A 12,717-nucleotide genomic window follows, 5' to 3' on the forward strand; every position below is an offset into this window, starting at 1 on the left:
TCTCAAACCTCATGGACATGGTGATGGAATGCAACAAATTCCCTACGCAGTCTTGAGTATTCTTAAGTTTTAAAAATGTTACAGATTGTATAATGTAAATCTCTCTTGGTAAACTCTAAATCCATTAGCCTTTTTCTTGATGGAAGACTTGCCTACAGGACTGTGATCAGATTTCCCTTGAATACCCTTAAGACTAAACAAATCCAATTATCTCCTACTGCATGTATCTTGTTTTCTACACCTCTTTCTGTCTGCTTGTTCAGCTGTGGGCTTTCTTGCTTCACATTTTCCCTGAAGCACAGTGCCTGCAGGCGGTCACTGTATTGCATCCGAGCACTGCGCTAACGAGATAAGAGTCTGCATGTTTTCCTTCAGCTCCCCTCTAAATCTGTGCCTGGCTGAGTTTTTGAGGACTATAGAGTCCGTGCGGTCGTTAAGGAGGTGCCACCAGCACGGTGCAGAGCCTGCTGTTGGCAGAGGGCTGTACGTCTGGCAAGCTGAGTGCCAGGGAAGATGGACTTTTGGCTGGCCCCTGGGATAGGAGAGGCCGAGCTGTGATTTATCGGCAGGTGAAGGCAGGCTGCTGGGTAGGTTATTTATTTAGTGCAAGTTTGCTGATCTTTATTTCTCTTTGACAAATGAGGATGTGCACAGATTTGAGCAAATATTATAAAGTTCATGAGCAGCTACCAAAGTACATTCTTAAAAGCTGTCAGGCTGTGTCTTAGACATGCCAAGTACATACTCTGAAATTTGGGGTTTCGACTCCATTTCTCTGTGCTTTCCTAGTATGTGTATCCTGATGTGAATAAATAATAAGAGTCCAATTAAATCATAGTTCAAAGAATTGGACATTTCAAAAAAAGATAGTTTTATTAATGCAAATAATGTATGTAATTCAGGTTAGTATGCAGGAAGTTGTAAATATTTGTTTCTTTTAAAAATGTTTCTGGATTTTCCTTTATCATTTTTCAAGTACACATTATAATCAGGATTGTTCATCCAAGGAGTATTTTTCCTGGAGGCTGGATCGTGTACCTGTCAGGAGCAATTGTTAATTTTTTTTTTTTTAAGAAAAAAAAAATTACATTTATCTGTTTAGTTATTTGACCTAACAAAATAGTACTTTTTGCAAGGGGAATTAAAAATTAACCATGGAGGTTCTAATTGCAACAAATAAAATATACAACCATTATTTATGAGCATACACAATAGTTTCTGAGATTTCATTTGTTACTGGGGTGGAATATAAGAACAAGCAGTCACCTACAAAAGGTGGGTTGCACAGCAAGCACCCCAGAACAAGGTGATTTCTTAATCAGTCTCTTTTCCCTTGTACGTGTGGTGGTAGAAGGATAAACCAGTTCCAGGAAAAAAAACCAGAATGCATGCATTCTGTAAAGTCCTAGATAAGTTGCTATTTAATTCTATTTAATATGATCAATTATTTATCTTTAGTGATAGATATTTTTTAAGTATTTTGTCTTTTATGTAATCCCGAACTTAAACTTGAAATGTCTCTAATCCTGGAAAATGAACTAAAGTCATACTTTTCAAATTCTTGTGACCAAATGTTTTTATATTGGGTTTTATCATTTAAAATCTTGGTGGTATTAATATTGCAGTATGTATAAGTAAGGTAATGAATCAATTTAAATAAAACAACTGTTTGAGATGATCTGCATTGAGAAATGAGTACCGTTATATTTGATTAAATTTTAAATCACCCCAGGAAGAATGGATGATGCTAAAGTGTATAAGCACAGTTTCCTATTTAAGGGGTTTGCATTGTCCATGGTAAGTAACTTCTCTTTTTCTCCTTTTGTTTTTTTTTTCCTAAACTTTCCAGGTAAAAGTACTCCTGTAAGCCACCTTGGGTCTTCAGATTTTCCCAAGCCCCATGATCCATTCCAGCCATTTGGGGCTGACAGCAGTGACCCGTTTCAAAGTAAAAAGGGGTTTGGGGACCCATTTAGTGGAAAAGATCCATTTGCTCCCTCCTCTTCAAGTAAAACTTCTAAAGACTCTTCCTTGGGGTTTGCAGACTTCAGCTCTGTAAGTTAAGTTCATTGTCTCTGAGCAAACCACTTTCTGCTCTGCTTGCAGCAATCTATTGGGGTTTTGTTTTAACTGCAAACCTACTGTTCACTGGCTTCTGTCTCTTAGTACCTTCATGCTGTCCTCATTGTTTTTGTATTAATATTTCTGTAATAAAAAGGCATTATTTCAATAAAAAAGAAGTTTCATACTAAATTTTAAAGGGTTTACTTGCATTTAAATTATTTTAGTACAGTGTGCCTTTACTCACAAATTCTTTGTAGCAGAATCTGTGTATTGTTTTTGTTGCATGGAGGCTATTTTGTAAACTGATTTTTGGGAGCCAATGATGTAAAGATTCAAAAACAATTGTTGAAAACATTTATATAGCAATTTCACCATATCCACAGAAGCAAATCCTTAAAGGGCGAGATTCCATAAAGTATTTGTAATTGTTTGTAAAAAAAGTTCTAACAATCCTGTCGCAATGTTTGCTGTATATGATGGACTGTGGTCATAAAGATACATATACAAGACAGAGATTGAAAATTTAGCTGTTGAATTTTGTTCCAATTACTGATATTGTTGAAAAGCCCTTGTTAGACAAAGAAAACAAATATGTTTTGTGGAACCACTATAGAAATGTCCATACTGCACTCCAAAAGACAGTGTCAGAAGGTTTGAAAGCAAAGCCAAGTACCCATTCATTAAAAAATACCAGGGTTTCTAAAAGCCTGGCTTTGGTTTTAGTGCTGGCAGTTATGTTATTGAGTTGGAAATCACTGTAAATGTAGTAGTAGTGTGGTTCTTATTGCTTCCATGAGTAGATAGAAATCTGTTCCATCCACAGCCTCAGGCTTCTTCCTCCTTTCATGTGTTTTTGTTCTGTCACATTGCCATGCAGTAAAATTGCCAACTTAATCTGTTATTTAACTCTGATGGACACAGTTCAGTGTTCAACAAGTGGAGATCTTTAAGCTGAATCTTTCAGGTTGCTTATTTTTAATGTTTTTTTCCCCTAGTTAATAGTAAACGTGTATCACTTTCCTATTTGATATTGTTAGTTGAGGTCATCTGTGCATACTTTTAGCTGGCCTCAGTGCTTTAATTTATCTATGATACTGAAGACGTCAAAGTTCAAGGTACTATGTATGCTTTACCACAGTTAGTACTAGCCTGTTGAATTTGCACAGTTAAATTCTGTGATTGTATACAAAATGGTGACATTCTTAATAAAAATAAGACGCAAAACTTGCTTTATCTGAAATTTCTTGAACAACATCTAATTTCTTCTTCCAATGAAAGACAAATAATGGAATGGAATGACTGTTACCCAACTATTGTCGTCTTACTTTGCAGACTGCATTTCTTAAGTTACAAGTGTGGCTTACACTGAGTTGATTGTATCAAATGATTAACCAAAATCTCTGATCCCCATCCCAGTGGGTGCTCTAGTGTTAAATTTGCAGTGCCATCAGGTTTTCAGGAGATGAGATTAACTTTAGAAGATAAGGAAAAAGTAGGAAAAATGAGATCTTGAGCAGCAGCCACTTATAATTACTGTTAAGTGGCACTTCGTCAAATGAATTAATTTTTTAATCAGTTTTGTGAATTGCTTTCTACTGCTGTAAGAAAAAAAAAAGAAGTGTTAACTGAATTTGACTGAAGGGAGAGAGACTTGATCCCTGTTCTTTTCAGTTTTTGGTTGGTTTTTTTTTTCCTTGCCTATAACACAATTATCTTGCTACACTTGATAATTCCTAATCCTTCTGTATGAAGTCTTAAGTGTACTAGTTACCTTGTAATCAGCAAGAATATTGTGCTTCTCTTTGCCTGATGTTTGGGAAACTTTGTTCATGATGGAAATTAAAAGCAATTTTACTTACAGAAGGATTTTGAAACGTAGTTTGAGTCCATGGAATCTGATAACAGAATCGTAGAATCGTGTAGATTTGAATAATTGAATAACCTGATTTTTAATTGGAATTCTTCACTGTTGCAAAGAAGTAACATGAGGACCTTCACTAGATTTTAGTAGCACTCTAGAAAACTTGCCTTTTTTTTGAGACACTGGCAAATTCATGCACCCAGACTTTAAGTATGTTCTCATTGCATTCTTAACTTTTCCGCTGGCATTAAATATGACTCTTTGGAACAAAACAAAGTCTTTTGGTAGCTCATATTTCAGGTATTTCTAGGTTCCAGCTTCAGTTTACAGAACAACAAGAAAAGCAATCTTTCCACCAACAGAAAGCATTTAAATTTCCAAGAAACAGAGCACTTAGAACTAAACTAAAATTTTTCTCTTAATATAAGCTGGTAATTTAGTAAACACAAGTCAGTGCAGCTTTTTGTGTATTTGATTAGTTTTGCTGCAGTCTGCTGTTTTCCTCATTTATACCTTGGGTCTAGCTGTACTTCTGAAAAAGAAGAAGAAAAAAAAAAAGAGGTTTTTAACGAAATTACAGATATGTGATATATATTTATAGACGTCTTGAAACCTGGACATATGCCAAAAAATTGTTACTGTATTAAATGACTTGTAATTCAGTTACATTACCTTTTTATAGGCAATCTGTGCAAGAATCAGTGGCATTAATGAACTGTTGTGTATTTCACTATCTAATGGTCAGAGTTATGCTCCTGAAAATTGTACTTTATGCTAACCATTTGTAATAAGGCACATCCAGATTTGTTTCCAATGAATCACTGGCCTATTTTTCCTTCTTTTTTTTTTTTTTTTTTTTACTCAGCACTTTTAACCACAAAAATATAACTTGTGTACCATAAACAAGTCATAATTGGGACTCTCATGAGCTTTGGAAGACTTATCCTAAGATGTACCCTATATAAGTAAAACTGTTTTCTCAACATTTAAAAAAAAAAAAAAAAAAAAAAAGACACCCCACAGGGTTTGACCAAAGCTTATTGTATTTCTGAAAATAGTAACTGTTTTTCTCCATCCCAGCTATATGATCTTTTTGAATTCTTGGAATAAGTAGAGAAGTCCTACTTCTATTTGAGTCCATCTTTACTGTATCTTGAAAAAAATAATCTATTTAAAATCTTAGTGAGCTTTTAAATCTTACCTGTCAGCATTATTTAAATGAGTAATGATAGTAGGTTTTCTTGATTTTAAAAGTAAATGATCGTAAAATTTGTGGCACTTCTATTGTATTTCAATAACAGTGAATGTAAAGGTCCTCATCTAAATTTTGATAGCAATGAAAGCAGAGGTATTGTTTGAAGAAAAGTAATTTTAAAAAACTCCTTTTTTTGCATCAGATCATCTGAAAAATCATATTGAGAGAAACAAAATGAGGAATTGTGAGCATCCGGAAGCACATAGATGATAACTAAATTATGAGTAAGGGAGAATTGGACTTGGGTTGAAAGAAATTCAAATAGGTGCATTTATTTAAAAATACGAATTATAGATACGATGCAGAGTGGAAAAGGCAGGGGTGGGGGCCGTCACGTAGTATGTATGCAGCCAGGCATAGGTCTAGCACTTAAAAGTTGCATTTAATACTCAGTTCAATATTTCAAGCTTGTGTGGGAAGGTGTAGCCATATCAGCTAGTGCAATGGCGTATTTTGCTGTGTTCAAAGTTACTGTGTTGTGGACCACAGGGCAATTTTTGCAGTATACATTCAGCTGAAATTGAACCTATAAATTCCACGTGGTTTTCTCTTCCAAAAATACCCCAAATAATATGTTTTCCTGAACATTCAGAAAAAAGATAGTACAAAGCAAATTTTAGAAGTGGGATATAATGCAAACATTGGCATGCAGCTGTGTGAACGCTTCTGTTACCATCATCCTCTTCAGCGAATACTAAAATTAAACAGTCATGGATTATATTTGAGTTTTGAATTGTTACGATTTCAGTAAAATACTTTAATATTTTGTGCAAAAAGGTTAAACAAGCAAACTTTTGCATACTTCAATGGTAAATACTGGAATATTATTTTGGAATAGTTTTGCTGCAGTGTACTTAAATGTGTTTTGGGAAGCTCAAACAGGCTTAGAAGCTGAATGTTCTAATGTGTTATATTTGCGTAGTGTTTTCTGCTGAAGTAAATTAGATTCTCTTACGTTATTTCTTACTGGAAAAACTCTGCACGTATTTTTATGAACAGTAACAGAAGCACTTCTTCTAACTTTTGATTTGGTGATGAAACTTCCCACAATCAGCAGTCTCCAGAGTCATTATTAAAGCCCCTCACCCTTCGCAGGAAATGCTACAATAAAACTCTCTGCAATGGAGTTGCATAAGAGTAAATAACTCTTGTTTTTTACCAGCTATTTACTATTCTTAAAAATGGATGTTAGGTTGCTATGGTCCCAAACCACTAACTTGCTTTTTTTGCGTTTGTGGAGCTTTTGTTTGGCTCCAATCCTCTGGCTATTTTCATACAAAACTGAGACATGGATGCAGGGACGTGCAGCCCAGATGGGTTAGTTTCCTGGTGGGAGGAGGAAGAAATTAAGAAAATAAATTAAAGGATGAAGTGAGGAAATCAGTGAATTTTTATCTTAATCCAGAAGAACTACCCTAAGACAGCTTCGTATACTTGATTCATATATTTAATAAATCTGATTTGTTGTATTTTCACATAGTTTCTTCTAGCTTTTTGGTAAATTTATTAATTTATTTTCCATTTTCATTTTTTAGTTTGGAAATGAAGAACAGCAGCTGGCATGGGCAAAGCGTGAGAGTGAAAAAGCAGAGCAAGAAAGACTAGCTCGATTGCGGAGACAAGAGCAAGAAGACCTTGAGTTGGCTATTGCGCTCAGTAAGGCTGATATGCCAAACTCTTAAATAGAGGTTCTTTGGCTCCACCCTGTCCAAGTGAAACCTTTAAACATGGCTTTTATAAAAATACTAAATTCTTGGTTTATGTTGTGAAAATAATTTTAGTCACCTTCAACTCTAAACAAGACTGGCTGGTTACGTCAAACTGGGTTCTGTGTGGCTTTTCAAGTGCATAATATGCAGGAAACACTGTATAAGCTGTATTACATGTTCTAGATAAAATTTACTGCTTGTAAGAAATTTAACGTATGATCCTAAGATACTGAAAACAAAGTTTCTTTATCTGGAAGACAATGTTGCATATAGTAAACTGCAACTTGTGAATCTGGCTTTTCTGAATTCCATTGGTTTTTTTGAGGCTGCAGTATGAATTTCAAAGAAAATGTCATAAAAAGATAATATTTATAGAATTAGCTTTCACTTGTTACATTGATTTAATAATCCATGGTAGGCTAATCAGTATGTCATCTATGTCAAAGTCTTCAGCATAAAGTCATTATTAGATGGTCCCTTTTTATCCAGGAGATGTGGTTCTTACAAAAGAATATGGCAATTTATATATGATGAATACAAACATAGTGAACTGTATAAAATAATATGAATTTGAAGCCTCTATGAATGAGTAGTTCTTCTAATTTAAATATTTGTTTGCATTGAGTTTTAATAATTGTATGTGATGTTGTAAAAGAGGGAGTTAATTCAGTTGTAGTAAATTGCACAACTAATTTGGTAATTAAACCATTAGGTAAAAATCTTGCTTTATCTCATAAGCAAATATGATTGCAGGGTTGTGATACAAGTTTGAGTGCTGCTTTCATGTAAAATCAAGTGATGGAAGACTTACTGAGCTTTTGAGCAGTGTTCATCGCTACAACTCATTTTACCCTCTTTTGCTCCAACTGCCAGAACATAGACCGTATTATTTGTGTTACCCAATGGACTGGGTCAGACAGTCCCTGCCTCTGTTTCTTTAATTCCACCTATCTTATATTATGGGGTTACAGATCAAACATAGTTTAGCTGAAATAAGGCCAAGTTGAAACAGATTTTATTTGCCAAATACATGTTCATGCATAAGTTATAGAAGTATTGGTAGACTGGATTGGCTTTAAAATACGGCTTGTGGTCGTAAGTCCAAATAGGAACAGATTTTATATATACCTGTAGAACTCAATACTTCCACCTGGTAAGGATAACACAGAATGTGTTTTACAAGTCATATATAAAATAAGTCCTTATGATACGTCTGTGAATTATTTACTTACTAAAAATGCCTTTTCTGATTACAGGAATTCTAAAACTTCCGTTGACTTTGCCTTGGACTTTTATGTCTAATGAGAGTAGGCATCTAGCACAAAATTTTTAAAATGTCCTTAATGTGTATCTGCTTTCCTGTCATTAGTTCTGTAGGAATACAAAGCTTAACATTCTGTGGTTTTACTGACGCGGCCCTTATAATGTTTTCTCTATTTTTTTGAAAATGTGGTATTCCTTCATCATCTTCAATGCATTTATATTTTTTACATTCTTGCTTCCTTACTTTTATTTTTTCACAATACAAAGATAGTGCCTGTTCACTGAATGAAAACAATCTTTCCCCATTCTGTTGTAATTGCCTTATTCTGGATGCTTTCCTTACACAGAGATAAGAATCAGACTGCATCATTTTAATCTTCTTAGTAGTTTTCAGCTCTGAAATGCAGCTAAGATGTGGCATTTGTTGTCTCAGGCATTTGTGAGTAGGTATATGGGCGAGTGCATGTCTGTGTATGTACATGCACACACACGTGCCCACATCCATCCATTTACATAGGCAGCAATACATATGACAAAACTGAAACCCCGTATCCCAAAATGCAGTTTTAGGGGTCACAGTTCCCAGTTTGTTGTGTGTCTCCTGTGCTAATGGTACTACAAATAATGTGAATCTTTAATTCCTCTCAGAAGGGGAGATGTATTCTAGTATCAAAACCAACCATATAGTGATTTTTAATACTGTCTTCTAATGACCCCTTTGGAATGCAGTAGAAGGTATTTCTAATTTTACAGAACCTGATTTGAAATCCTGTCCCACTGTGGTAATTTTTCTCTAAAATAAGTTAGGTTAAATGATCAAACGTACTAAAATGTCAGCAAATTCTCTTTTCTGTTGGTGTACAAGACTTGAAGTCTCTGAGAGCAAACTTGGGTCTGTCTATAGCTAACATGAGATAAAACTTTTGCTATGAGAGAGCAATTTTCAAAATTGAATGGCTGCAGGATTCTCAGTGAAGTTAAACAAATTGTATCCATGTGTAAGATTCTCCTTTTCATTTTCATTTGGGCCTGAGTCTTTGTGGTGTCTCTTCTGCTACAATAAAACCCCATTCATATGTAGTGCCATTTTAGAAAGGAAAACCACTTTTGGCCTACTGCTTGGATGATGTCGCTCCAGTGGGACGGGGTGGATGAGCTAAATAGCTTGATTCATTATTTGAGTTATGTACCATAACAAGACTTTCTGCTACTTTGTCAGTGCTCTAAAATACTGTAATTTATAATGCTTCTCAGGCAATGAGTCTGTGTTTTCAAGATGTTCAGCAGGAAGCCAGAAATGTGAATTAATCTAGCATTCCATATAGTGTTAGAACTAATTGCTCATTTTCCTATTTCCTTATTGATTCATTCTTCATATTTGCTTGGACAGTAACAGAAGATCAAGCAAATGAACAAGGACAGAACATGTTCTCTATGCACAGTGTATTAGATTTAGTAACCTTAGGTTTACTGAAACACTCTTGATTCAAAATTTTAGACACTGCAGTAGAAGAAAACTTAGCTGTGATTTCTCCCCATTGTATTTAATACAGTTTTCCATATAAAAAGGAAGATTACCCACGTTCTTCCCTTATGCTTGTAACTCAGTGTTTTGTATAATACCTGCACTTGTTCTTCTAAGACAAAACTTTTATCGCAGGACATTGATCATCTTCTTCCTCCAGAACAGTGAAATTTAAAGCACAAATAGGGCTATCGCTATTTGGGCAGAGAAAATATGTACAATGCAAGATATATAAAATGTGAGTATACACAATGCATATACAGTGTACATTATGAGATCCATATTATTTGTGTCTATGTGTGTATATATATATATAGTGTATTGTATAATGTAATAATAGTGTGTGTATATACTATATATGTCCACATACTATGTCTAGTATATAGTTACTTGTGCTGTACATAAAATGTGTATATACAATGAATATGTAGAATATGCATATATATTCTATATATTAAAGCTTGTGTGTATGTATGTATTCTCTAAACAGAGATGGATACAGAAATGGAATTTTTACAGAAATGCCGATTAGATCATGGCTCTTGGAATTTCAAAGTTCTGGTGAAAGAAAAAAAAGGAGAAATGACTACTTCTAATAAATTTGTTTCAAGATTACTTTTATTGGCATGAAAAAGTGTGTTCACTAGCTGTGCCAAGTGTAAGAGAGAAACCTGGCAGAAAGTAGGTATCATCTGCACTGGATGTGATTTCACATTCTTTTGAGGTTTTAAAGTGTCTTTTTGAAATGTAGACTCAATTTCTGATCTTCTTGCATGTGATGGTCATGTGGTGTCATCTTTTCTTTTTTCTCTAGGCTGAGGCAATGATTTTTCTCCTACGTTTGGTTGTAGTTTCACTTCTTTGGTTGTTTGGGTTTTTTTTTCCCCTCCCCTTTCTTAAAAACTCTTTTTGAGAAGCTGTTCTCATATACACACACCCCCCAAACAGTCGCACACTAAGGTGGAAAACATGTTTTTCTTGCTTCATTCCAGTTATATAGGTTGCACATAATTGTCATCTGGACTTCAGCTCTGTTTTTCCTCCATTTCCACCTAAGCTTTTACTTTAGGAGGAATGACTATCCATTGAATTCTTGGCTTTGAGCAAGAATGGAGGTGATTCTACTTTCTACTCGGATAAATTATTAGACTCTGTGGTACATTGAGCAATCACAAAGAGTTTAGTAGGCTTTTATAGTGGCACATGTGTGTTTTATACAGAGTATCGTCACTGCTGGAATGACTCATGGAAAACCGTGAATTGCACACAGCACCGAGGCACAACAGTTAAAACAGGAAAGACGGACAATTATTCACGTTGAACCTACGCATGCAAACTTTGCATGTAGGACACAGGTATTGAATTACCCACATTATCCTTTATAGACCAGTATGTTCACATTTGCCTCGAGTGGTTTCCCTAAGTTATATTCAAATAGTCTTCTTGTAAAACATACCAGTCATTCTGCAATAAAAACAGATGCTCATAAAAGTAGTACTTCTACAATAATGCTGTATGAAATATTTTTATATTGGCAAATATTTCCTTATGAAATCTCTGCCCTATGAAGATCATCAGTCCTTATGCATTTTGTTTCATATGGCGTGCTCTCAAAGTGTAGGAAATTCCAAGCTGTGTCTGACTGTGTAACCTTTTTTTTGTTTGTTTGTTTGTTTTAAATTCCTGTCTGTGAAATCTGTTGTCAGAAATTTTGTAGAAATTATTTTGTCATCTTATGCTCAAAGATAATGCACTTTTCTTGGATTCTTCTTATAATCCTTTTGGGGTTACTATTTCTTCTTTAGTGTTTCTCCATTGAGAAGAGTATTTATTCTGTAGAACTGAGGCCCAAGGAATTTTGGTCCAAGTATAATTGTTGCTTTCCCTCATGTAAGAGTTTGATTTCTCCCTTCTGCGTTTTATTCCTCCCTCTCAGGAATTTCATTTCTGTTTAATCCTCATTTAGAGTTGGAACTCAGTTAAAGTGAATTGATCTGTGCTAATAATGATCTAGTTCAAATATCTTCCTACACCGGTGGAACAGCTAAGTTTTTGTTGTGTGTCAACCATTGCATCTCTCTGTAGACTTCACAACAAACATCTTTTCTTAGAAAGGAATTTTGCTTGGAGTATGGTGGAATCATAGAAGATTTATTTTTAGAGCAAATATGTTAACTACTATTCATTGACACACCTGTTTTATCAGTTGATATACTGCTCTTTTTACTTGAAAGTTTTATAAATAAAGGCTAATTTGTTATAAAATGGAATTTTCATTTTTCCAACTTCTGCCTTCCCCTTTAAGTTTAACTTTGAAAGGAAGACTAGTGACTATGGTTCCTTCTGCTGTTACAATTACAGAGTGCTCTTCTGGTGTCCCTTTTAATATGACGTTCTTTAGTCGGACCTAAAAAAGGTGGAAACACAAAGTGGAAACTGCAATGTTGACCTAAATTTGACTAATATCTCCAAATATGTACAGTATTGTAGTTATATTTATCTTTCAAATATCATAACAAATTGAAAGGTATTTTAATTTTAACCCATCTCGTGTGTTTATTGTTTAATATAATAAGAGAAATGTTATTGTTTAATATAATAAATGAAAAGTTACTTTTTGGAGCTCTGAGACTTCAGCAATCTTTCTTTACTTTTTTTTTTTTTTTTTTTTTTTTGTCCGTGATTTCACAAGCTTTTGTGTCAAATTTGTGAATCTTGCTGTGAACAACTGCTTGATTCTCTGCGTGGAGATCCTTTTTCTTTTGGCTGGTGCCTTCTGCGCGCTGTTTTCCCTTCTGTCCTTCCCCTTCTTCCTTGTCCTGGCCACATTTGGTCTGTACAGCCCAGTCAGAAAATCCGATGCCGCACCCATTCCAAAACAATTTGTGTGCCGCAATGCTAAACATCCAGGCAATTTATACTGGGAGGGGTTCAAGAGATCACCAGAGACAAACCCTTTCTGCTTGCTGGAAAAACACACCTCACTATCGTACTATTCGACATTATTCACTTTGACTCATTATTCTCCCATCTGTTTATT

At 34.8% G+C, this 12,717-nt stretch overlaps 1 protein-coding gene across 13 annotated transcripts in view; it reads left to right on the top strand.

The window, feature by feature from the left end:
* Nucleotides 1–12,299, top strand: part of EPS15L1 (epidermal growth factor receptor pathway substrate 15 like 1) — a 47,233-nt gene extending 34,934 nt beyond the window's left edge. For 10 of the 13 annotated variants that reach the window (XM_030033008.2, XM_030033004.2, XM_030033002.2 and 7 more), the window contains 2 exons: nucleotides 1,850–2,055; nucleotides 6,716–12,299. In XM_030033008.2, the coding sequence (XP_029888868.1) occupies nucleotides 1,850–2,055; nucleotides 6,716–6,862 (353 nt within the window). In that variant the 3' untranslated portion in view covers nucleotides 6,863–12,299. The remainder of the gene's footprint in view (nucleotides 1–1,849; nucleotides 2,056–6,715) is intronic. The other 3 variants (XR_005933695.1, XR_005933694.1, XM_030033010.2) reach the window with 3 other exon arrangements.
* Nucleotides 12,300–12,717: the final 418 nt, after the last annotated feature.

The sequence above is a fragment of the Aquila chrysaetos genome, chromosome 12 (genome assembly GCF_900496995.4).
Source record: "Aquila chrysaetos chrysaetos chromosome 12, bAquChr1.4, whole genome shotgun sequence".
Classification (NCBI taxonomy): domain Eukaryota; kingdom Metazoa; phylum Chordata; class Aves; order Accipitriformes; family Accipitridae; genus Aquila; species Aquila chrysaetos.